We start from the raw sequence: 26,984 nt of genomic DNA, 5'->3' as shown, positions 1-26,984 counted from the left end.
CTTACCTACACAGCCCTGATGGCGGGAGAATTCAAAGCTGAGCAGAGAGAATTCTAAAGCAGCTTTCCGCACCGCCAGGGACACATGCAGGCTCACTCGAGTATAAGCTGAGGGGGGCTTTTTCAGCATAAAAAAAAATGCGCTGAAAAACTAGGCTTATACTCGAGTATATATAGTACTTAAACTATTTAGTCTCACTAGTGCATTCGATCACACAATCTCTTGATTGCTTCTATAATACACGGCAGCCCTAGTGGTCATTGTTAGGTCCCTCTCACCCACAGCATCCCATCAGCGCCCATTGTAGGGGCCAAGGCAACTACTAATCACAGTATCTAAGACGTTAGAATGCCGAGAATCAGTTATGGCATTCCACACCATTGCAACAGAGTGGCCACTGCCACTTCCTGCTGATGGTACAGGCTCAGGTTATATATGGCGAATGTTGAGAAGGGGTTAAAGTGAACCTGTCAGCTTTTTCTTACAACTTACATGAACAAGTCTTGCCATTTATATCACATTATAACAAACAAAAAAAGAAAACTTGTGTTGTATTTTTGCATAGATGAGCCTTGCAAACGAGAGACCTTACCAAGAGGTCTACTGGAACCCCTTAAAGGGAACCTGTCACATTGAAAACGCCGTCCAATCGGCAAGTAGCATATCAGTGGGAGGAGCTTGGTAGAATGATATACATATCTTTCCATACAAAACTACAGTACATAACTAGACGTAAATCTCCGCTTATTCTAGGCTGAGGAGTCCAGTGGGGGTTTTTTGCAACGCCATTTGTTAAGGAAGGATTCCATGTGCTGCTTGTTTAACCAATACTGACTGCAACAACTATCAGGTCTGCATTATAAAATGACGACAGGAGGTTGCCAACCATTGCCAATATTGCTTCCATATGTAATCGAGATGGAAAGTTATCGTTCTCATAACACCTTGTAGACTGTAGTACTAAGGTAAGTTATCAAACTTGGAAAAGACTAATTACAGTGTCAAATTATATGAATGGCCAGTACAGAGATCTAATTATCTATTTATGCCTAGACGGGCATGCATAACAAACGGGCTATATTTAGAGGGCACATCGTAGTCAGGGATAGATTTACCGGACCACACGATGATGGTGATTAATTGAACACGTTCAGGACGGGACTTAATGGCTTTCTTGAAACTAATACGGCAACTGGAGATAGGGCATTATTAATCAGGATTTATTCTGATTGCCGCATTAGGGGTTGGGAAGGAATTTCCACCCCAATATGGGTCAATTGGTATCTGCCTCATTGTTTGTTTTTTTGGCATTCCTCTGGATCAACACGGCCGGATCAGAGGCTGATATTGAGGAACCTGTGTCTAAGGTCACTGCTTTATTGTGGGAACAGGAAACCAGAATCCCTGCCCAAAAGGATCTGTCCTATGATGGAATCAAACTGTTCCAAAATGGACCCATTGGCTACAACGGGATCCGTCTGGCTTCCATTAGGACCTTTGGCATTTTCATGGATGAAGTAGCACAACTTGTGTCTGCGCTGGAGGCTTTAAACAGCGTCTCCAATGCAGATGTGAATGGGGCCCATCTTCAGCTTTATCAATGGTGTCATAGAGCATCTCCCAGAGACTGAAGCTTCCCGCCCGCTTTGTGCTTATATGGCCACAAGGTGCTGACATGCCTACAATTCATCTGCGCTGGCAGGGACGGGCGCAGGCCATTTTTGTCATGCATAGGGACCACTGTCAGTATTTAGTTAGAAGGGCTGTAAGAGCCGCCCACACAGCAGCTGCAATCTTTGCCTAGATGTGGTTTTATTCAGCGACAACAGCTTTCTTGATTGTAGAACATTGTTGGCTTCTTCACACTTCGATACAGGTTGGTGCAAGCCCATGAGCCAACATGCAGCAGCCTGTAAGACATCCGCAGCCAACTTTCTATGAATGGAAAGTTCAGGTCAGGACACTGGAAGACATAATACTGTGGGAGCCCTGCTACGGTATAGGTCCTGTAATGGGATATAGGCATATGGGAATACCCCCTGCAATGTAAACCATAATAAAGCAGCAACCCTTATAGATAAATGACAATAAAGGGCAACAAGAGGAGATGGAAGAGACGTTTCCTATATTCATCACTTGAGATCCGTTTTTCTTTTTATACGAGTTTGATAAAAGCTTAGCGAGCCCTAAAGTGCATTTATTACCATTACCTCTGGCACGCGGCCATGTTTAGTATAGAGATGATACCAACAAGAAGAACCAGTAGCTGATCCCAAAACAATACATGTTGGTGATTATGTAAGACTACAGCCCAAGAGTGCCTTCAGTTTCAGTGTATGTAAGCCTTGCCAAAGACCCCACTTCCCCATGGTTAGTCCCCGGGTGAAGCAAGCACAGATCCACCATTTGTGCATGCAGCACATAGACGTTGCTCATAAAGTGCATAGAATGAAGACTACTTCTTGTGAGGTGTAAATTAAAGAAATAGTTGAAGAATTCATTACACTAGAAGCACAACTAGCACAGTCATTCCTACAAATACTTCAGAAAACCTCATGGACTCGGAAATGGTTGTCCAGTGAAGGGGTCTCGTAGGCAAAATGTAACTGATCGTCAACCGTTACATTATAACCTTTAAGAAGTTCTGTAAACTTCCCGTGTTCTTCCCCAATCCAAGAACGCATGGAGTCGTGGACTTGATATGGAGTGACATGTGTGTGAACTGCAATCCCTGTGTGGGCAAATACTTTTAAGATGTTTGGGCAGGTTACCCATGTGTTGCTGCCACCAGAATGGCCTCCATCCAGCCAATACATGGATTCGATGTTGGCAAGAAAAGAACCGATCTCTTTATCTTTCTTAGCTTCTTGCATTTCATGAAGCAGTTGATTTAATACGACGCAACCTTTACTGAACCCAATCACAGTGAACGCCAAGGAACCCTTTACAGATGGTACGCCAAGGTGAACCGCGGGATCCTTGGAGAAACAAGAGACGCCCCCTTCTTCAGGATGGTGACCGTTGGTAGGATACATGGGGTGACTGTAGTCTCTGGCAATTATATACTTATTGCTTTCAGAAAGAAGCACATTTTGAGCCATCGTGAAAGCATTCACCAGCAATGAATAGAGATGCCTAAAAGCTCCCAGTTCCGCACTGTGCTTCGGCGCGCCAAACATATTACTGGACACAAAATTGTCGTAGCAGCTGAATTTGTGCAGGTGCATGCGAGACGGCTTTATTATCCAGATATAGCTGGCAGGGAAGCGTTCGGAAAGAATGGCTGAGATATCTTCCAGGCTCCAGCACTTCCAGCGGAAATTCTCAGAGTGATCGGCCATTGTATCCCGGTAATTCTGTAAGGTATAACGAAGCAAAAACAGGTTGGTAGCAGAAGGCAACAGCTGCAGCAACGCTCCTGGTATACATGTTCATACAGGGAAAGCTATAAATCACTTGGCATCAGCAACTACAGGGTTGTTTCTCTATAACACTGCATCTACTCGACACTTATTTACTGCCAAGCTCCTGACCGCTCCCCGCCCATAATTGGCTGCCCCCGCCCCATGCTCTGCCGCTCCCGACCGCTCCCCCGCCCCATACTCTGCCGCTCCCGACCGCTCCCCCGCCCCATACTCTGCCGCTCCCGACCGCTCCCCCGCCCCATACTCTGCCGCTCCCGACCGCTCCCCCGCCCCATACTCTGCCGCTCCCGACCGCTCCTACAAAATTGCCTTATCACCGCAAGATATCACAGCGATATTGCACTGACCAGCGATGCGATATTGCAACGAGAAAATCACAACAATGAGGCCGCCTGCAGACGAGCGGGTCGGATCCGGCAGCGAGAATTCTCACCGCGCGATCCGACCCGAGCGCCTGCAGGGACGAGCGCGTACTCACCCGCGCCTGGCGGCCCCGCCTCTTTCATGTGCCGGCTGCCGCGCAGCCGGCGCATGCGCAGACCGGAGCCGGTGGCCGGGTGAGTGCGTGCCCCGCAGAAAATTAGGACATGCCACGGTTTGTTTGCCGTGCGAGATTTCGCGCGGCCAAACCGCGGCCGTCTGCATAGGAGTGCGTATTTTAATGCACTCCTATGCAAACTTTCAGCGGCGGAAATCCCGCGGCGGGATTTCCGCTCGTGTGCAGGCGGCCTATGTAGAGAACACAGACATCTGAAGATTTCACAACTTAAGAAAGTTATGGGTGTCAGAATGTGGCAACAGAAAGCAATTTTATTTAAAAAAAAAAAATTTTTTTTTTTTTTTTAACTAGTACAAAAAAAAACCCGATATTAATTTGACATCACAGTAATCGTACTGGTTTTCATGCTATCTCTACCGCACTTTATATGACACACGTCTAACACAAGGGCTGTGGCTGAATCTAGCCCACCAACTCATTTAATGTGCTGGATGTGTGTATTCTCCCTTCATAGTCTCATATATAGTTTCTTAAAGGAGCACTAACTTTTCAGACAACGTCTGCTGTTCTACAAGCCGCTGTTAGTCTAATCATTTCTGTAATACACTTGCATTAAAAATGGTTGTTCTTTAGCACTGTAAATTATGTTAGAAGTGGCTGCCACTAGGGGCTCCCTTTTAGCTTCTCTACAATCCTCTCTCTGTAGTAAGGTACAGAGCTCTTTAGTAACAAAGGACACAGGGTCGTTTCCTTAGCAACAGAGGGAGGAGCTATTGGTACTGGTACATTATGTCTACACCACAAAGATGGGTGGAGATATGACCCGATTTACAAGTGACAGCCAAAAGTTGTCCATTGGCTGGCGCTCACACACCTCTGCACAGCCACGCCCACCTTTAACCCTTTCCAATCCATTGTCTGACATCTAAAGACATTCTGCTTGAAGTCTGGACAGCTCCAATGTCGGAAGAGAATACCGGCTGGGTATTGTTACTGTATATTACTGTCCGCTCTGTTGTCGGAGGCCTCTCCAGCATGTCCCACACCACAGTACAGGCTCTAGCCAGCAGATGGCGCCATTATATAATGGCAGAAAGAAAAAACCCTCTAGGAAACTCTGAATCCAAAATTGGATTGTTAAGGCCTCATGTCCACGGGGAAAATCGGGCCCGCTACGGATTCTACATGTAGAATCTGCAGCGGGTCCCTCCTGCCCCGCGGACATGAGCGCTGAAAATAAGAATAAATGACAATAAACTCACCTCCCATCCGCTCCGTTTCTTCTCTTCGCGGCGGCGTCATCTTCTCTCGTCGCGGCCGGATCTTCATTCTTCGGCTCGGCGGATGTGCACGATGACGTCGGTGACGTGCCCCGCGCATGCGCCGGGCCGAAGCAAAATGATCCGGCCGCGGCTGAGAGAGGATGGCGCGGCGCCGAAGAGAAGAACCGGAGCGGGTAAGTAAAATGTGATTTTTGTGTCCCGCGGATCCAGACGGCTTCCATAGGCTTCAATAGAAGCCCGCGGGAGCCGTCCCCGCGGGAGACCCGCATGAAAATGGAGCATGGTCCAGATTTTTTCATGCTCCATTTTTTTTAAAATCACTTTTATTGACGATCCGCGGGTATTTATCTACCCGCGGGTGGTCAATGCATCCCTATGGGGTGCGGATCCGCGCGCGGGAGAAGAGTTAAAATCCGCTGCGGATTTTAATTCTTCTTTTCCCCGTGGACATGAGCCCTAAGGGTTAAACTCTTCTCACTCCAGGGGCTGAAGAGAGCATCTATTGGAGGGACAGAGTTTGGCGCCTTCAACGGTGGACGAGGACACACAGAGGACTGCAGATGGGATGCCGCCAGCCACACTAACAGCGGAGCAGCGAAGGCAGATGTACAGCCGCTGTGAGAGTTGCGCTGGGACCGCAGATGGGAGTCCGATGCCGGAGAGAGTGAGAGCCAGGCTGGGACCGCAGACACGATTGAGACGGGTAGAGGCACAGTGTAGTCAAGAGGTCAGAAATAGCAGCGAGGAGAGTCAAAGCGGGGCATGGAACCGGGGTCGTACAGCCACGGGGACAGTGACAGGGGAGCTAAGAGCCTATATAGGAGGGCGCCGGGGGAAACAACGCAGCTGTGAGAGGCCGTGAAATGGGAAGCCGACGTGGCCTCAGGAGCAGAGCAGGGAGCCTGACGAGATACACATGGGATCCCAGCCTGGAAAGTGCAAGCGTGACAATCAGAAGCCGTGGGCGTCACCTGCATGTCAATGCGGCTAACCCATGTTTCCACTCATCTTTCCGGTGGAGACATGATGCACCAGTACCGGAGCTATCTTCACAGGCAGCTCCTGTAGAGACTACAGACACTGTGATAATCTCCACAACCTCGGCCTCGCCTGACGTTACAGCATCTGTGTGTATTTGTGCACACATTATATTGGGTTTACTAACCACTTGGCCAGAATGTCTCTGAATGCCTAAATTATCTTTTCAAAGCAGATGGGTGAGCATTCAGATACTGCCCCCTGCTGATTGGACAAGAAATAGTGCAATGCAGCATAGGACATAAGGGCAAGGAAGGCAGGACAGTAAACTACTGGCGGAATACTAGGCTTGCTACACACCCTCTGCTTAAAAAGTGGACTGCAGGGAGAGGAAACTAGGCATGTGCTTCCCGGTGGAGCTCTGGCATAAGGCCTTCCTCTTGTTGCACAAGGTGGTGGCATACTGTAGATTGCAAGAGCTTAATTATAAGATCCTAACCCAGTGGTATAGAACCCTGGAGAAACTTCATAAATGTATCACCAGCACTCTCCCCTATATTGGAGATGCACCTCTCAGGTGGGCAGCATGATCCACCTATGATGGGAATGTCCTCTAGTAGCCAGCCTATTGGGTGATATTATGCTTCTCTACAACTAAGCATGACATTCTTCTGTTGCCTTAACTCCAGAAATTGCCCTCCTATCAATGTTATTGCATTGGTGATCCATCCATTTTCTTCCCGGTCTCCAACACTGGTCTTCAACATCTCTTCAGGCCGGGGATTGAAAAATCCCCTCCTCCTGGAAGCACTGCCTCTGATTGGCTGAGTGCTGTGACGCTTAGCCAATCCGAGTCAGCGCTCAATGAACCAATCACAGCCATTCAATGAATTATCGCAAATGTGAAGGAACCCATAGGAAAGCATGGACTTCACATACATGCGATTTGTAGCGTTGTCGCAACGCGAGAAAATTACGCGAATCAATTATAAAAGGAGAGACAAAAAATAAAATAAAAGATGGATACTTCTCTTTTTTTGGTCCACTCCTGGTTTTGAGTGAATCACTGACTTGGCATTTTGGCCGTGCGCGCAAAAAAAAAAAAGATAGAACATGCTCTTTGTATCTCACAGTTCCTCAAAGAAGTCAGCAAGGGGGGGGGGGGGGGGGGCGCAAACGCACACAATACGCAAGAAGATGCGTGAAAAACTGTAATTCAATAAAAGAACACGTCCGCAACTAATTAGCCATTTTAAAATCGGTGCGTTTGTTTGTCGCGTCAAAATGAACATGCCCTGCAGGCAGAGAAGGTGCAGTGAAGTACACCGATATGTGTGCAAAAAGGCCTGTCTATAGCGCAAGAACACTGCGCTAAGGTGCGTGCAGTTGCACTAATGACCTGTGAAGCCGGCCTTAATCATAGCTTCCGCCGTCCCGTGATGGAGCCATTTAAGCTTACGTCTAAGCACAATACAGAGCCCCTTGTCCAACTGGGATTTAACCCATTCTATAAAGGTGATGGCCCATCCTCAGGATAGGTCATGAATAGTTGATAGGCCGGGGTCCGCCGCTCGGTATCCTGACCGATCTGCTGAGTGGGAGCATGCTGACAGTGCCGCAATAACACAGAGGTCAGAGCGGAAATCTCTGCGCCGACCTTTGTATAGTGGCTGGCGCTTGTAACTGCAGTCATGGCTCCCGTTGATTTCAATAGGTGGCGCTGCAGAGGTATTGTTCCACATTGATATTTAAAACAAACAAGCATCACTTTAAAAATTTTTTTTTTTTTTTTTTTTTTTTTAAATCACAGAAAAAGTCAGTGTGACGTGGCTGCGATTCTTTTACGGACCTCTATGACACTCGCCCGTGTGAATACAAGCCTGGGGCCGTATGTGTCCTGCATATTTTCCATGTGTGGAAAATACACATTTACATGTTTCTTTGCAACATATGTTAAATCCCGGTCGCCTACGTCGGGATATAGAATGCATCAAGATCGAACAGTGCGGAGTTTTTGTTCACGTGCATACATTTTTATTTATTTTTTTTAAACGCAAGTGTGACTGGCCAATAGAATTCAAGGCATTTAGCAGAATTTATTAAGCGGGCGACATCTGCGTGTATGAAGGTTTTTCTTTTTCCAAATGTCAATGGGACTTTCGAATGTTAAAAAAAAAAAAAAAAAAAAAATGGAATCGCAAGTTAGCGTTGCTGCGATTTTTGTGCGATGAGATTTTGACATTAGAAAGTCCCATTGACATTTGGGGAAAAAAATGCAGTGAAATCGCAAAAAAAAAAACACCAGTGGGTAAAAGCCCTACGGGTTGTTCGCACGTAGCAGAGTTGGTGCAGATTCTCGGCAGTGGGGACGCCGCATCACTGAACAGAGTTTTATGCGGATTTAGACAAGAATCTGCAGCCGCCTTCAATGGAGAGGATGAAGTCTGCTGCGGATCTGCGCCAAAACCTGCCATGTGCGAACATGCCCTACGGCCGGCTGCACAGACGTATCAGTGTGCAACACGCAGCGAATAGAACCAAATCGATTTCAATGGGTTTGTTCACATGCACATATTTTGGTGCGCACATTTCAGTCGCAAAAATATATATATATTACGTGCCGCATCTTCATGCACCAAAAGTCCCCATGGAAATGAATGTGGGGTGCAGAAATGCGCAAGGAGATGCGTGAAACGTTGTGTAAACACGTCTGGGACTCATTAGATGAATTACCAGTTTCGAGTCGGTGTGTCCCGCCCACGGAAAACATGCGGACGGGTGCGGAAAAAGAGCGCAAAAACGTTGGCTTGGCACAATTGCGTCTTCGTTTTTTTTATACATTTTGAGTTGCGGTGTTACGTTTTTGCATTGTGGTCACGTGCACACTGTCAGCGCTGCGCGGGTTTTACAGCAACAAACAGGAAAATGCGTCAAAAAGCCTCCATGTGGCCGCGGGTCGCGTTGCAGCAGCAGCCAGTCACTAACCTGCACGTCCCCCGGGAAGTAGACCACATGCTGCGGCCTCTGCGCTCCGGTCCGCGGCGGGCACACCAGCACGTCGTTACACCTCTCGGGCTCCGCGCCCGGCACGCTCGGCAGTGTAAACAACGAGTGCGGCCCGTACACGCCGCTCACCCCGGCACACATGCTGAACACTCCGGCCATAGTGCGAAGCAGCAGACTACGCGCCGAGCTCAGCGCTCTACGTAAAGTGCGCATCAGGCTGCGGTTACTATGGTTACTAGAGAACAATCGGGCCGGGTTCTAGGACGCGACAGGACCTTTTGCGTATGTTACGAACGTGGGTAATGGCTGACGAATCACATGACCGTATGTCGAGTCACATGACTGTAGCGGAAGTGGGCTATGAAGCGGACGCGCGTGCAAAGAAAGCCTGCAGGCACCAAAGGGGATTGTGACGGGGCGCATATTATTATATTCCACAAGACTTCTGCTCGATTCGCAACCTGATTTGTTGTTTGGGTTCTCTGATTCAACCTGATTGGTTGTTTGGGTTCCCTGATTCAACCTGATTGGTTGTTAGTGCCGAGCCTGAGTGTAATATGGTGCGCAGGCAGTTGTAGCGCTGAAGGACCTGTGTGAGCATGTGACCAGTCACGTGAACGGAGGGAGGCCTAGAACTAGTAGTGGGAGGGGCTGTCCTGGTTAGTGGAGCTGTTGGCTTCACCTCATTACTCTTCATTCACATGTATGTAGTGCAGATGTATGACATTGAAAGCAAAAGTGTCCTTATTGCTCCTCGCAACGCATCAGTGCAGCTCTTATTTCTTTCGGTGCACCTGAAAAAATGGCGCTCTGGTTGGTTGCTTTGGGCAACAAAAACTCCTCCGTCTCTTGTGGACAGTTTTCATTAAGCTGGCCCATAATCTTTTTTATTTTCTCCTAGCTTGAAAAAAATAAACACCCTTTTAAACTGCCCAAGATCACCAGGGTGCTGGAACCTACCCTGTCACTGTCCTAGAGGGGGCAGTGGTTTAAGGCCTCATGTCCACGGGGAAAATCAGGCCCGCCGCGGATTCTACTTGCAGAATCTCGCAGCGGGTCCCTCCTTTCCCGCGGACATGAGGCCTAAAAATAAGCATTACTTAGCTGTCCGGATGCTGCGGATCTTCCCTCCGTTGCGGCCGGATTTTCTTTCTTCGGCCCAGCGGATGTTCTCGGTATGTCGGCAGCGTGCCGTACGCATGCGCTGTGCACTCCATTTTTCTTTTTGAACTCCTGCGCTCCCACGCCGGAGAGCAGGAATTCAGCTGCGGATGTGATGCGGATCAATAGAAGCCTGCGGGAGCCCCGCACTAAAATGCAGCATGCTGCGGGTGTTTTCCCGCACATGCAATCCGCGCCTCAAGGGAAAATGACATCCGCAGGTATTTAACTACCTGCGGGTGTCCAATGCATCCCTATGGGGCGCGGATCGCGCGTGCAGGACACCCGCTGCGGATCTGTCCCAGTGGACATGAGGCCTAAGGGGACCATGGGTCCGGGGCAGATCACTCCCGCCCCCCTGCCCCAACAATAACCATTTGCTCTGAATCTGCACCAGATTTCACTTTATTTGATGGAGTGAAATCTGCTGTGAATCTGTACCAAAAAGAACGTCAAAATCCACACTAAATGGTGTGGCAGTGGCTCAGCTTTACTATACCCCTATATAATACAGTTAGCATATAAAGTACTGAAATACCAGCTCTACGCAGTGATAGTGATTACAGTGCAGTTACCTCCTGTCATCTCTGGAGCCGTACGTAATTAGTTTTCTTCTCTCTGGACCCAGACCACTGATATTTCTTCCAGCCATGATTTGCCTCTGCACACTCTCCACATCCTGCTGACAAAACCCCTAATGAACTTTTAATGCCCCCCTACAGTAATAATGTGCCCTCTGGGGCCCCACTTAGTAATAGTCACCCATTATGTGGCCCCACTGAGTAACAGTGACCCCTTCTGGGGCTCTACTTATTAATAGTGACCCCCTTTGTGCTCCCACTTGGTAATATGACCCTCTGTACCCCACTTAGTAATAGGATGCCCTTTGTGGCCCCGGTTTGTAATAGTGCCCTCTCTGTGCCACCCATAGTATAGGGCCCCTCTGTGGCTGGTGGTAGGGAGCTGACCCCAACACCGCTAAAATTCCAGCTGCTGGGAGAGGAAGAGCTTAAATACACGAATGTTCACACAGACTCACAACATGGTTGCCCAGGCTGACAGCATGATGTCATCACTCGAGCGGAGTGAGGATTGATGACATGCGGTGAGTCTGTGCAGCATCGCGAGCCTGTGTGAGCGCATTCATGGATTCAACACCTTCCAGCGCCAGAGTTTTAGAAACATGGATTATAATAGGGGCCATCTGGACAGTTATAGGCCCCCTGGAGCCTCGGGCCTGGGGTGGCCATGACATGAACCCCTTCACTACCCTAGACCTCCAGGAATATTGACATTAACCCCTTTGTTGGCTCTAGATCGTCAGGGATGGTGATACTGCAGTTCCTTTACTGTAGAGGATGAGTTCAGGAATAGCGGCCACGGCACAGTCAAAAATGTACTGACATATGGATTTAAATGGGGAATTTTCAAATGGATTGTTAAAGGGGTTTTGACATTACAACAAAACCCCGTCCACCTGCTCGGCCGACCTAAAGTAAAAAAAGAGGGCATACTTGCCTGACCTTGAGTCCCAGGAAGCAACTGAGAGCCGTCGCCGGTGACTTCTGGGTTGACGACCCCGCCTGAAGTCAGGTGTCGTCTGCGGCCAATCAGATACCGCAGCATAACTGCACATACGTCACCGTACATTTTCCTGGTAAACTTGTACAGTGACGTATGTACAGTTACGCTGTGGCCTCTGATTAGCTGCAGACGACACCTGACTTCTGCCAGGCTGTCAACCCAGAAGTCACCGGCGATACCGGCGGCGGCTCTCAGCTGCTTCCCGGGGCTCCAGGACAGGCGAGTACACCCTCTATTTTTACTTTAGGCTGGGCCGAACAGGTGGATGGGGTTTTGTTGTAATGACAAAATCCTTTAACCCTTTCCAATCCACTGTCTGACGTCTAAAGGCATTCTGATTGAAGGCTGTACAGTTCCAATGTCGGAAGACGTCCAGCAGGGTATTCTTACTGAAGATTACTGGCTGTTGTCGGGGGCCTCTCCAGCATGTCCCATACCGCAGTACTTGCTCTAGCTAGCAGATGGCGCCATTGTATAATGGCAGAAAGAGAAAGCCCCCTAGGAAACACTGAATCCAAAATTGGATTGCAAAGGGTTAATGGCTGCGCAGTAATGCAGGTAAAGTCTGCACGACCATAATCTGTTTGAAAGCCATAACAATTTGCAGTTAACCTGCATGTCAGCATGGTGTTGGCCACCTACTAGCTGCCCTCTGATAGCTGAGCATGAATGCAACCTTCAGATAGTTCCTTCTGAAATGCAATCTGTGGGGAAAACTACAGAAAAATATATATCCCAGACCAGACAACAAATTTATACAGACTCCAGACCAGACTCCCTTTAAATGCAGTCCTTAGACCCGACTCCCACTAGATTCAAACCCCAGACCAGATTGTCTTCTAAATGTAGACCCAACAACAGACTCCCCATTAACAGATCCCAGACCAAACTCTTCTTTTATTCAAAGCTCAGGCCAGATCCCCCCTAAATAAAGAAACTTAAGACCAGACTCTCCCTAAATACTGAACCCACACCTGATTCTCCCCTAAATACAGACCCCGGACTAGGCTCCCCCTAAGTAGACAAAGCCCAGATCAGACTCCCTGCTAAATACAAACCCCAGGCTTCCCTAAATACTGACCCCAGACTAGACTTCCCCTTGAATACAGACTTTAGACTAGGCAAGGATGCGTACCCCGAAGACACAACAAATGAATGGATGGCCACTTACTGATTGTAAGTGAGGACAGCAGCAGTGGAGACGAAGGAGAGTTGCTCGAGGCCCTCTGAAAAACCAGAGGAGCAATGATGCAATGAGCTGTGTTTTTCCTTCAGGTTGTAGTGAGTGTCTGTACCGGCGCTGGGGTAACCACAAACCTCACTGTAAGTGAGGCCAGCAGTAAGGGAGGTGAAGGAGAAACGCAGGAAGTCCACTCTAAATTTAGAGGAGCAACAATGCAATGAGCTGTGTTTTTCCTTCAGGTACAGTATATGTATAATAATTGATTTAATAAAAAGATAAAACAAGAAAGAGCAGCACAAGTTCAATCAATATGATACAAAACATAGGATACAATAAATCTCAAGAAAAATACAACAATACTTTTGTTTCAAATTCCTGGGCAGTCCATAGTACTGAGCAGCAACAATCGGGATGAAGGAATAGATGATAGGACCCCTCTGTTCGTAATGGTGTATCTTGTCTCCACCAGAAGTATGGGAGGAGACCTAGTGAAGGGCAGTCTCTGCCCTGTTTACACCCCCAAGCTCCTGATTGGCTAGAGTTGCTGTGTGCGGTGTGATGGAGTGCCTGAGGAGCAGCATGACCGGGCGCAGCGGACAGGGAGGCTGATGTTGAAGTTGCCCTACCTGTATCTGGAAGACGACAAGGCAGGGCGCCGTTGAAGGGAAAGTGGCACTGAGCAGCACCGAAGCAGAGCGGCGGGGACACTGAAACGCAGAAGCACCGACAGGATCAGGCAGAGCAATGGGGTGAGTGACAGGAGGCGGGAGGGTAACTGCTGGCAGAGGGCCTCTGCAGGAGGACCGGAGCACAGCGGGCGCCGACAGGACCACGCAGGGCACCAGCCTGAGTGACAGGATGCGGGAGTGTAACCTATAGCAGAATTTCGCAGGAGCGACATCTCAGCTGAAGAACAGCCTGACACTTACATGCTGTCTGTGGGGGCCCAAGACGGCCGCTACGAGTAACACATGTGGCACTTCACTAGTAAATGCAATATCGGAAGAGGAGCGAGACAGCCACAGCAGCGATATCACAGTCAGGGAAGATGGTCGGTCAGACACTTACAGCTCCGGCCTCTCACCGACTGTGCCAGAAGCACGGATGGCAGTCCATCGGGTAAAGTGTCAGCCTCCAGCAGCCAATCACCAACTGTGGGCGTCACCTGGCTGTCAAGCCGGCTAACCCTTGTCTCCACACGTACTTCTGGTGGAGACAAGATACACTCTGTCTTTGTACATCCCCTGTAGATGAACTCCTATCTAACTAGAGCTTGCTGCTGCTCTTTATACAGTTTTGTTTGCAATCCTGTTCACCTCAGCACCTTCTCACTCTTCTTCAAAGAGTAAAAAATCACTCTGTAAACTTTGCATTATGGCAGTTAGATAATTGCTACCCGCATGTGCTAAAATGAGTCTAATGGATCAGAATGACAACAGTTAACCACTTAACTGCATTCCTTTATCTCCAAGTGGTCAGAGGGCGCACGGCAACATTCCTTTGTCTTCAAAGTAAAGTCATTGAATATCAGTAAAGAAAAAAAGTTACAGAAAAATCTGTATGAAGGGGCAGGGCTTCTTGAAGGTGGTGAGCTTCCAAGGAGGTTTCGTTTGAGTATATCTAATTCCCAGATTGCAACTTTAAAGTGTACTTCTGATTACTGTATAGAGAAAAATCATCATAATGCTAGAGTGTGTGCAATAATCAATTTTCTTAAGACATTACATTGCAGGTTTTACTTTAAAACAGCAACCCAGATGCCTACAGCTGTCGATAGCTTATATCTATGCACTAGGAAATAGGGTCCTGCTCTGTCACATGGGCTCCTGTATCCAGTCGGGGAGCTGGCACTGTAGGATGTAATGGTCAGGAGCCTAGGAGACAAAGCTCCTTCGGTGCATACTTCTGCATTACTCTAGGTTTTTCTATATATTTGGAGGTACACTGTAAGTATTGCAGCCATTCAGATAATAGCAGAGATGAACTAATGGGCAGTCATGATGGCCTTTTCCTCTCTCTAAGGCCGGGTGCACACTTACCATGTGTGCAAATTGCACCCGAGAGGTTTGGGCGCAACTCATATTGGACCTCTCCATGGGCTGTCTAATACACGGACGGCCTGCACATTGATGTGTATTGGCATGTCCTAGTTCTCATCCCTGATACAGACAAGAATAGCAGATGTTCAAATGCAAAATAACAAAGTGTGTCAGCAGCACCAGAAAAACCCAATCTGGGCAGGGCCACCAAATGCTACAGCCATATAAGGGTCCAAACCGCACTCCCACAGAAGTCCACGTAATGTAGAAGAAAAGCCTGGCAGTACGAAGAATAGCAGATGCTGTGAGTTATTTCACAGACCCATATATGCCAGTGTGCCAGAATATTGACAGAATATACCTTGTAAGTGTATTCTGTTGATGGAATTGGGGAGAATAGCCACAGGAAATAGGATTTTGCTGATCTTTTTAGGCTTTGTAAATTTGGACACATTATGGCACCATGCAATAGCTGTATAGATTGATTAGATCCCATTCCATTAACTTCTCCCAAACTCTGATTTGGCACAAAACATACAGCTCCGGTTCAGGGCACTTATTTGGCCATCCCTTGTCTAAATTCTACCTGTAAAATGTGTCATAAGTACTAGTCAGGGGTGTAACTAAAGGCTCAGGGGCCCTGATGCAAAACGTGAGCTGGGCCCCCCTCTATCTGTATCTGTACCCGTACCTAAACCATGCTGCACAGAGGCATAACTGGAAGCTTCTGGGCCCCAATGCAGAACCTGTAACAGGGCCCCCAACTATAATGCTTTATTCATAGTACTGGGCTCCCTATATGGAGAGCAGAGGCCTTATGGACCCCCTAAGGCTCCTGGGCCCGGGTGCAGCCGCATCCCCTGCACCCTTTATAGTTACGCCCCTGGTACTAATGGAAATGGAGAGCAGGAGACACGTGTGCAAGTGCAGTATATAGGCTGCTATGCTTTCAAGTAGCTCATTAAAGAGCAATCCAATAAGAAGCTTCTCACACAACCGGATCTGAATTGCGCATTCTACGATCGGCGTCCACGCGGACGATCTGCGATAAAATGGGGGCATTGAAAGGCATATATTTTCCTTCACACTTGTGGATACAAATCGCAGCATGCTCTATTTTACCGCAGAATCCGAGCGGATGGCCTCCATTGATGTCAACGGAGGCGTGCGACCCACAGCCCATACGCAATTAAAGGGGTTTTCCAGGCATAAATACTATTGATGACCTATCATCCAGATAGGTCACCAATGGTTGATCGGCTGGGGTCCGAGGTTTAGAACCCTGACTGATCAGCTGTGCAAGGTAATGCTGTCAGCGCAGCAATAACAGAGGTCGGAGTGGAAGTCTCCGTGCTGACCTTCGTATAGTGTCCGGAGCTTGTAAGTGCAGTCACGGCTCTCATTGAAATCATTGTGCCTGTAGTTACAAGCGCCGGCCACTACATGGGAGGTCGGCACGGAGGCTTCCACTCCGACCCCTGTTATTAGGGCACTGACAGCATAGACCCGCTCAGCTGATCGGTCAGGGTCCCGAGCGGCAGACTCTAGCCGATAACTATTGATGACCTATCCTTAGGATAGATCCTCAATAGTATTTATGCCTGGAAACCCCCTTTAACATTGTATACGGGCCGCGGATACCAAAGTCATCACTAAGTGATAGAGCAGGAAATACAAACAAACTGAAAAATAAAACCTGTACTGTGTATGACCACCTGCGAGTTTCCGTGGTCATGCGCAATACAGTAAAGTTGGCCATTTGAGTCTCCTCACTTAGTTTATAGTATACAGTAAAGTGCCGTACGCAGGGTCACCGGCCAGCCTCAGCGACAGAATCCTCTGTGGGCCTTCCGCATGTGGGATACAACCCGCTTGTGTGAGCCTGGCCATAGTCACTGTAAGAACTCACCAAGAACTATAACATTCATTAGCTCATTCCTTCACGTGCAAACTTAGAGACTATGGAAGCATGCTTGTAAAGCTCTGTTCACATCTGCATCAGAGAGTCCACTCCAAGCCTCTGGGGAAGACCCACTCCAAAATCCCGGATGATACATTGCAGTATGCTGAGTTGTATTATCTAGGAAGATGCCAACGGGTGTGACAAATACCATTAGAGTCAACGGGGTCCGTCCAGCGCTGTTTGATAATGTCATAGCTTTGTTTGCTGCAGGGATTCTGCTTTCCTGCTTGCATGATGGAACTGGAAAATGGGAACCCAAATGCAGGTATGAACACATCCTTGGATGGCAATGGGCGCCCTTAACTACAGGCCCATATGCAGCGCCACAGGTTGCATCTATGTGATGTCTGCCCCTGGTAAAAGCTATTCAATAATGAATAGCTATGGTTAGCAAATGACTAATTTTTATCAGGTGTTTTGAGTAAATAATCAAACATTTAGTTACTTAGTAATCCATCATTATCAATATTAGGTCGGCTTCACACGGCCGTGACGGGCTCCTCCGCGGAATTCCGCGGCGGAGCCCGTCACGGCGCCCCGCCAGAGACCCCAATACTTACCTTCGGATCCGGAGTCCTACGCCCCGCGTGACGCTTTGGCGCGCATGCGCAATAGAGCGCGTGATGCGCCACAGCATCATGTGACGCGCCGGACGCGTCATATGACACGCCCACATCGTCACATGACGCGCCGGCCGCGTCATATAACGCTGCTGGCGGTAGACGGAGAAGTGGTATCATGCTATCTTCCGCTGTGCTACAGCGGAAGATAGCGTGACGGACGCCTTTCATTGACTGCAATGGAAGCCGTCCGCGCGTACACCCGCGGAAAATAGAGCATGCCGCGGGTGAGGACGGGTGATTTTACGGTGCGGAATTCCGCAGTGGAATTCCACACCGTGAGCATTGTGCTATTAGGTTCAATAGAACCTAATAGCTGCGGGCAACGTATTACGCGGCAGAAATCCGTCCGTGGGAAGGAGCCCTTAGGGTGGATTCAGACGACCGTATATCGGCTCGGTTTTCACGCTGAGCCGATATACAGTGTAGGGGGGAGGATGGAAGAGCCAGGAGCAGGAACTGAGCTCCCGCCCCCTCTCTGCCTCCTCTCCATTGATTTTTTTAATTATTTTTTTTTCCTGGAAATTGGGTGACTTAAAAAAGCACAATTCTTGCATTGCATATCTTTCTCTGACGGCATTCACCATGCAGAATTAATAATGTGATATTTTATTAAATTGAAGTTATCCTAAAAGTCAGGTATGCATTAGCTTTTAATATTTTTAAGAATAATCAATTTTTATTATTTTACTTCTAATTGTTTGATACAATATACTGCAACACTTCAGAATTGCATAAGGGCTTATTTACATAAGCATGGGAAGACATTCCCTCTCTCCTCCCCCTCGCTGGCTCACCTCCTCTCTCCTCTCCTTTGGCTGTTTACAATGGAAGGGGTCAGGATGGGGGCAGAGCAAAGCTCCCGCCCCCTCCTCTGGTCTGCAACCAGCACCTCCCATTGCAAACCGCGGCAAGGGGCAGAGAAGAGAAGGGGTAGGCTGCTAAACTCCCTCCCACCTCCCTTCTTCGGCAGCTAGCATAGGCTCCCATAAGAATCTATGCAGCTGCCGCCATCGGCGTGGAAGTGCCCGGTCGGGCGCTTTTACATAGCAGAAATACGCCCCTGTGAACTGATGAATTGTAAGCTAATGCATCAGAGGGGCAGCGTATATCGAACGGGCGTGAAAACCTGGCCGATACACGCCCGTGTGAATAATCCCTCAGGGTATGTATGAGGGGAGATCACGGAGCGATCCCACTCCATACAATGTGGGTGCCAGCTATTTCTTACAGCCGACACCCGCCGACAACAGCTCCAATAAGCTCATCGGAGCGATTTAAATGCCACCATCAATTATGTCAGCAGCGTTTAAATGCACCGACCGATGTTTGGGGATCCCGCATTGCCCCACACGATTGCGGTTGCCATGGCAGCTGTGAGGCTTCTGAAAGGCCCCAGGCTGGTTATTGCAGAGTGCCTATCAAGCCATACCTGTAACCATGGCTTGATAGATTGCCTGTCAGATCGTGGTATAATGTAATGCTATGGCATTACATCATACTGCAGGAGCAATCAAAGCAGCAAAAGTTCTTGTCCCCTCTGGGGACTAAAAAAAACAGTAAAAAGAAGTTTTAAAAAGTTTTACTAATTATTAAAAAGTAATAAAAGTTGAGAAAAACACTTTTGCCGTATTTATAACAAAATAATCTAAAAAATAAAACAAAGATGCATATTTGGTATCACTGTGTCCGTAAAAGTCAGATCTATCAAAGTAATACATTATTTGCCCTGTATGGTGAGCAACGTCAGGGAAAAAAAAGATAGCCAGGATTTTTTTGCTCACCCTGCCGATAATAAAACGCGATCTAAATGTCATATGTACTCCAATATGGTATCAACGGAAACTACAGGACGTCCTGCCCAAAACGAACCCTCACACAACAACATCAACAGAAAAATTTAAAGAGTTATGGATGTTAAAAGATGGCGGCAGAAAATAATCTAAAAAATTAAATCTCTTTGAACAAAAATAAAAGTAATAGGACAAGTAGAACGTATATCGGCTCGGTTTTCATGCCGAGCCGATATACGATGTCCTCGTGTGCAGGGGGGGGGGGGAGAATGGAAGAGCCAGGAGCAGGAACTGAGCTCCCGCCCCCTCTCCACCCGCTCTCCACCCACCTGAACTATTTTCAATGAGGAGAGGTGGGACAGGGGCGAGGCTAATTCGCGGGCACTTAGCCCCGCCCCCGTCCTGCCTCCTTTCATTGCAAATAGTGCAGAGGGGCGGAGAGGAGGCAGAGAGGGGGCGGAAGCTCAGTTCTTGCTCCTGGCTCTTCCATCCTCCCCCCCCCCTTGCACACGAGGACATCGTATAGTGGCTCGGCGTGAAAACCGAGTCGATATACGTATGTGTAAATCCAGCCTAAATTTGGTATCGTAGCAATCATACTGACATAGAATAAAGTTATCATGTCATTTTTGTTTCAGTTTGTGAAACAAGACGCATTCAAAGGTGGCAGAATTTCATTTATTTTTCCATTTCACTCTGCTTAGAATTTTTTAAAAGTTTTTTAGCATATTATATGGTACATTAAATAGTACCATTGAAAAATACAACTCGTCCCGCAAAAAACAAAACCCTCAGACATCAAATTTTTTAAAAGGGGGAAGAAAAACCGAAAATGGAGGAAAAAAGGGGCCACGTCCTTAAGGGGTTAAATGGGCCAACAGTTGTTTGTTTTTTAGGTGAGCTAAAAGCTAAGCATCTCTGACAAGTAAGCCATTCTTGCTCACTTGCCCTGTCACCAATAATTTGAGCGATTTCTTGGATGACAATTGGCCCATGCAAAAGTTCCATAAGGGCTTATTCACACGGGCGTGTATCGGCCAGGTTTTCACGCCCCGGCCGATATATGCTGCCCCTCTGATGCATTGGCTTACAATGCATCAGTGCACATGGGTGTTCGTCTGCGGCAGCTGAATAAATTCCTATGGGAGCCTATGCTAGCTGCCGGAGAAGGGTGGTGGGAGGGAGTTTAGCAGCGTAACTGCTAAACTCCCTCCGCCTTCTCTTCTCCTCTCAGCCCCTTGCCACTGCTTGCAATGGGAGGGGGCAGGGCTAAGCTCCACCCGCTCCGTCCCACCCATTGCAGGGGACGAGGAGGGGCAGGAGCTTAGCTGTGGCCTCGCCCCGCCCCCTCTTATTGCAAACGGCCGGAGGGAAGGGGAATGGAGGTGAGTTGTCGGGGGAAGAGAAGGTGGAATGTCTCCTCAGGACCACCGGCATTGTTGCCTCGGTGTATATACGCTGGGCCTTTGCCGTTCAGGTGTCTTTACTGCACCGGCAGGCGCACATTAAATGCCTACGGACGTGTAAATGGCCCAAGGCTGTAGTCGCACATAGTGTTTTGGATGCATTTTTGTTGTGTTTTTGAACTGCATCAAAAACTGCATGTTGTTCCAAGAAATTGTATGCGGTTCCTAAAAATTGCATGCAGTTTTTTTTAAAACCACGTCTTTTGGATGCATTTTTTTTTTGCCACAGTTCACGAATGCTTCAAAAACACATCCAAAATGCCCTGTATGAGTGCAGCCGCAGGCTACCTACATAAGGAGAGCGAGATATTGGGCCGAGAAACCTGGCTTGATATTGCTCTCGCAACATGCGCTTTCATGCCGATGTGAGGTGCTTTTTTGGCAAAAACGCCTGCCATTCTGGGAAGTAGCGATCCTCCGACATGGTGTTCAGGCACATTAAAACAGGGGTCCCCAACTCCCGTCCTCAGGGACCACCAACAGATCATGTTTTCAGGATATCCTATGGTAAGAACACCTGTGGCAATGTCTGAGGCACCGACAATAATTACATCACCTGTGCAACACTGAGGAAATAATGAAAACATGACCTGTTGGGGTCCCGAGGACTGGAGTTGGGGAACCCTGCATTAGAGGATCGGCAAGAGTTTCCCATTGCTTTCATTGGGACACCTCCCAGCACACTCGCGTGCACATCACACAACGTTCAAAGTCTTTTACTCTCCCATTGAAAACCTTGGGTGATGCGTTTCAAGGAACATGAAAAGCTAGTTCACACCATGATGTTTTCCTGCACCGTATCACTCATGTATATCACTCTATTCAAAAGAATAGGGGTCATATTCGCACAAAATCGTGGGTCCTGCAACGCACAAATCTCGCACGAGGTTCTCGGCTGTGGGAAACCAGCTTTAAGGCCTAATTCCCACGGGCGGATTTCTATGGAACCTAATAGCGCAATGCTCACAGTGCGAAATTCCACTGTGGATTTCCGCCCTGTGAAATCACCCGTAATCAACCGCGGCATGCTCTATTTGCCGTGGGCGTACGCGCGGACGGCTTCCATTGCAGTCAATGGAAGCCGTCCGTCACGCTATCTTCCGCTGTAGCATAACGATACTGCCGGCGCGTCATGTGCTGTACTGCGCATGCTCGCCGGCATGGGATGCGGGACATCGGGCAATGGATCCGGAGGTGACTATGGGGTCTCTGGGGAGCGCCGTGATGGACTCCGCTGCGGAATTCCGCTTGCGGAGCCCACCGCGGCCGTGGGCACTAGGCCTAAATGTATTCTTATGAATTTTGTTTCTCAGTTAAGTCGGAACTATACTGAAAACCTCCTTGTTGTACTCTGAGGTCCGGGAACAGAGTGATGGCAGTTGTTTGACATACTGTACTCTAAAGCAAGAGGACAGAATCAGAGGCGTAACTTGAAGCTCCCGGGCCCCGATGCAAAACTTGTAACAGGGCCCCCAACTATAATGCTTTACTCATAGTACTGGGCTTCCTATATGGAGAAGAGAGGCCTTATGGGCCCCCCAAGGCTCCTGGGCCCGGGTGCAACTGCATCCCCTGCATCCTCTATAGTTACGCCCCTGGACAGAATGAATTTCTTGGCCTGTCAGAGCCGCTAATCTGCCATTCTGAGAAAGGACATCTATGGTGACAACCAACTCTCCAGTGTGACGTGCCTGCGAAATCCCTCTTCGCTTCTGGCCTTTATACACTAATGTGAGCGTGACCGGAGTTGCAGAGAAAGCAGTTGCACCAGGGTGCTGATATTTGCGGGGGGCACAAAGGTCCTTATGGCGCTTAAGAAGGTGCTGGCATTATAAATGGTACCAAGTAGGTGGACAGCCCTGTGAATGGTGTTATCGGCATTAACTGCAGGCGAACTTGAATTTTGGATGATGTGCAAATGATATACAATATTGTACATCTAGAACTAATGTACCATTTTCATTTTATTCCTTTTAGTGGAGCAGTTTATAGGTAAGCTATAATATTGTGCTGTTTCTTTAACCGAGGAATGAAAAGAATGCTTCTGCCAATTGGAAGCAAGGGGGAGGCATCAAGCTGCTGTCATTTATTGGGTTAGTTCCTGAAACTTCTAGTTCACTTCAAGGTGCTCACACACATAACTCTGAGAACATGGCAAGCCCAGCGGAATCCAGCCAGTTACTATTTTATGTCAATGGCAGGAAGGTAAGCTAAGGATTTTACTATACAGCATATGATTCCCTCTGTACATGACATATATACTGTTCTCTAGTTGTAAACTTCGTCTGTACCTGCTGTAAAGAATCCCCATGCACAAGTCCTGTTAGAGGCTATGATGTAATATATGGGGTCATTCACAGGACCCCCATAGATTATGCAGCATTATGAGCGGCTCTCATTCTGGAGGATCCCATTACTTGTGTATTACATGGGTTGACCTGTTGATTTGAAGTTAGTTGTCTTTGCTCACTGCCTTCTGCAGGTCCGGCCGCTCCTCCCAAATCCCTTATATTTACCTTCTTTTGAACGACTACAAACTCTATATATTTTCACAGCTTCCACATGGGTTCTCAACCAGTTTTTCAGTTTTCATTTGTATCAGTGTATATAGAAGCTGATTTGCCTACCTGCTCTCCAGGTACAGGGATCTGCTGCTGTAGAATAACTTTTTCCAGGTGAGGGGTTCTTTATAATACAATGCCATAGATAACTTATGGTGTAACACGGAGTGCTTATAGCATAGGACGGTGGAGTTTCAGCCGCAAGCTTTTTTTTTGTGTTACATGGAGACGCGCCCTGATGCTGTGTACTTACAAATTAGTATTTTGGTAATTGTTAGCAGGATGGCGTTAGGTGTGTACATCGGTATCTTTTAAAGACTCCTCATAAGGAGTATGCCAACATTTTTTTTTTCTTCTGTCTTTTTTTTCTCACTATATTAAACATCACCGTAAAAGAATATTCAAGATGAACATATTTATTTAAAGGGGTATTCCACAGGATAGCATATCGTTGGGGGTCTGACTACTGGGGCCCCCACTGATCCAGAGAAATCGCACTTATCCTGAAATTTTGAGAGTAGCAGTCGTGCATGAATGTGAGCGCTGGAGATTGCTGAGCATTTGAACTTGGCTCTCTCCAGCAGTTCCCATTGAAGTGAATGGAACAGTGGTGCATGTGTGTAGGCACTGCTGTAAAAAATTACTAGGGGTGATGTCACTGGATCGATGGGGTTCCCCAGGGTTGGATCTCCAACAATTCAGTTATCCCCTATCCTGTGGATAATGGCTTATTCACACAGGTGTATATTGGCCGGATTTTCACGCCCCAGCCAATATATGCTGCCCCTCTTATGCATTGGTTTACAATTATAGATGAGCGAGCGTACTCGGTTCGGGTGTTTTTGCACTCGAGCACCGCTTTTTCAGAGTAACTGACTACTCCCCTCCCCCGTCCCCTCCCCTCCTCTCTTCTCCGCCCCTTGCCGCTGTTTGCAATGGGAGGGACAGCGGTGTATCCAAGCCCCACCCCTCCCATTGCTGGCTGCAAACAAGGGGCGTCAGCTTAGCTCCGCCCCACCCCCTCCTATTGCATTTAGTGTTTTGGATGCATTTTTGTTGTGTTTTTGAACTGCATCAAAAAAATGTGGTTCCAAGAAATTGTATGTGGTTCCTAAAAATTGTGTGCATTTAAAAACAAAAAAAAAAAAACGGATCAAAGCCCTGTTCCACCCCTGCTATTGTAAACAGCGGAGAGGGGCAGGAGTTTAGCACAGGACTATTGTCCCCCCCCTCCCCGCCGCCTGATGGCGTAGACAATGCCCTGTGCATCATACAGCGGGCCAATATACGCTAGTGTGGATAAACCCTAAGGGATAGCATGCCAGGATGGGAATAATACCCCTTTAACACTTAATAATATTGTTATACTTTTATATGCAGATTCTTGAGAAAAATGCGGATCCAGAAGTCATGCTTTTGCCTTATCTTCGTAAGAAACGTATCCTTTAAAATATTACAAAACGTATTAAGATTTCCTTATATCATGTATATTTTTCATTTCATTGTTCAGTCTATTAAATGGTTTAAGCAATTCTTTTTTGGGATCAGAGAGGTGTGTCTGAGGCTGGATTCAGACGAACATATATCGGCTCGGTTTTCACGCCCAGCCGATATACGTCATCTCTCTCTGCAGGGGGGGGGGGGGGGGGGAGCCTGGAAGAGCCAGGAGCAGTGCTCTGAGCTCCCGCCCCCTCTCAGCCTCCTCTCCGCCCCTCTGCACTATTTGCAATGGGGAGAGGCGGGATGGGGCGGGGCTAATTTTCAAAACTTAGCCCTGCCCCACCCCGCATCCTTTCATTGCAAATAGTGCAGAGGGGCGGAGAGGGGGTGGAGAGGAGGCAGAGAGGGGGCGGGAGCTCAGTTCCTGCTCCTGGCTCTTCCATCCCCCCCTCCCCCCCCCCCGCAGATGAGGACACCGTATATCGGCTCGGCATGTCTCAATCAATACATGCCGGTAGTTACAATAATATTATTAATGTGGATTAGCTGAGTGGTGAATCGGTAAGCAAAATTGCCAAACTTTGTCGGGGGCGAAATTGAATTGGGCCTACCTCACACTGTCATCATATTATTTTGTTTTTAGTCTGTGTGTGGTCCATTAAATGGACTACACAAGGGCAGCACACAGATCCATATTATTCTATGGTGCAACACTCATTACTGGTTTTTTTTTATACAGTCACAAACTGTGAAAAAGCTCATCCCATGCACTATTCTGATCTGTTTTAAGGAAGACCCGTTAATGTCAATGAGGATAGAAAAAAACGGATTGTTTTCTTTTAATGCAGAAAAAAAGAATAGGGCTGTTCCTTCTTTTTTCTTATTTTGCAGATGACATGATGGCATGCAGAAGTAAAAAATGCAGACTCGGACTGGATATGGTGGCCAAAAATAGCTGCACGCCGCCCCCCTCCATTGACTTAACATAGAAGCCGTTCAATACTGAACGGCTGCTATTTACATTGAGCGATCAGCTCATTGTTTATGCTGCAGAAACGATGGACGATGAGCTGATTGCTGGTTGCTCAGTGTAAATAGCAGCTGTTCAGTATTGAACTGCTGCTATGTTAAGTCAATGGAAAGGGGCAGGGGAAAGAGCAAGGAGTGAAATCTCCTGCAACCTCCCCGCCCCCCTGCTGGTCGCTCTGTGAGCAAGCCAGCGCTACTAGCTTACGTGCAACAGACCGACATTCGTCCCGTCTAAATGGAGCTTTATACTTGCCTATTTTTACTGTTTCCTACTCATCAACTTTAAAAGCTGACTTTTGTACTTGCTGCCTAATGTTTCCGACCCCTTGACAGGAGTCATTGGCACGAAATAGTGAGTATTATTCAATGTTAAGTTTAATGTTATGGCTGAACAATGGAAACCAAATTTTATTAATTTCTCAATTTGTGAGTTATATCTTGGGTACTGATACTTGTGATACTATGTATTCTAGCCACCTGTCTGTCTATGTATGTAAACCATCTGAGTAATGGTTCTATCCATAAGGAAAGTCAGTATTCTATGATGTTCTCTGTTTCCTTAATGGGGATTTCTAACAGTTCTCCTTACTGGAACGAAATATGGCTGTGGAGGAGGTGGATGTGGTGCCTGCACTGTGATGGTCTCTACAATTCATACTGTTACCAAGAAGATTATGTATCCTTAGCTTGAAAATATTTATCAGTCTTACAAACATGAAAAAACCTATTTTTAAAGGTATACTATAAGACAGGGGTCCCCAACTCCAGTCCTCAGGGACCACCAACATGTCATGTTTTCAGGATATCCTATGGTAAGAACACCTGTGGAATGTGTGAGGCACCGACAATAATTACATCACCTGTGCAATACGGAGGAAATCCTGAAAACATGACCTGTTGGCGGTCCCCGAGGACTAGGGTTGGGGAACACTGCTATAAGACACCGGCTATATT

At 47.7% G+C, this 26,984-nt stretch overlaps 2 protein-coding genes across 3 annotated transcripts in view; one reads left to right on the top strand and one right to left on the bottom strand.

Moving 5' to 3' along the window:
• Positions 1-23,647, bottom strand: C8H2orf69 (chromosome 8 C2orf69 homolog). 2 transcript variants are annotated; one of them, XM_066575467.1, is made up of 2 exons: positions 23,628-23,647; positions 1-3,356 (listed from the first exon to the last, which is right to left on the bottom strand). In XM_066575467.1, the coding sequence occupies exon 2, from the start codon at positions 3,339-3,341 to the stop codon at positions 2,544-2,546; it is 798 nt and encodes a 265-aa protein (XP_066431564.1). In that variant the 5' UTR covers positions 3,342-3,356; positions 23,628-23,647; the 3' UTR covers positions 1-2,543. The 2 variants fall into 2 exon arrangements, with proteins under 2 accessions (XP_066431564.1, XP_066431563.1); XM_066575466.1 differs by lacking the exon at positions 23,628-23,647 and adding an exon at positions 9,171-9,483.
• Positions 23,051-26,984, top strand: part of LOC136576288 (aldehyde oxidase-like) — a 104,950-nt gene continuing 101,016 nt past the window's right edge. The window contains exons 1-3 of the mRNA XM_066575465.1: positions 23,051-23,205; positions 24,942-24,999; positions 26,610-26,706. Of these exons, the coding sequence (XP_066431562.1) occupies positions 23,152-23,205; positions 24,942-24,999; positions 26,610-26,706 (209 nt within the window). The 5' untranslated portion in view covers positions 23,051-23,151. The remainder of the gene's footprint in view (positions 23,206-24,941; positions 25,000-26,609; positions 26,707-26,984) is intronic.

This window comes from Eleutherodactylus coqui, chromosome 8 (assembly GCF_035609145.1).
Source record: "Eleutherodactylus coqui strain aEleCoq1 chromosome 8, aEleCoq1.hap1, whole genome shotgun sequence".
NCBI classification, from domain to species: domain Eukaryota; kingdom Metazoa; phylum Chordata; class Amphibia; order Anura; family Eleutherodactylidae; genus Eleutherodactylus; species Eleutherodactylus coqui.
The sequence above is the reverse complement of the archived record's forward strand: the minus strand, read 5'-3'. Positions and strand labels throughout refer to the sequence as shown.

Excerpts from the sequence above, each read along its gene's own strand:
- C8H2orf69 (XM_066575466.1), bottom strand. The coding sequence starts at position 9,404 with ATGCGCACTTTACGTAGAGCGCTGAGCTCGGCGCGTAGTCTGCTGCTT. Across the intron at positions 3,357-9,170 it reads ACTTCCCGGGGGACGTGCAG|AATTACCGGGATACAATGGC; the intron begins GTTAGTGACTGG and ends TATACCTTACAG.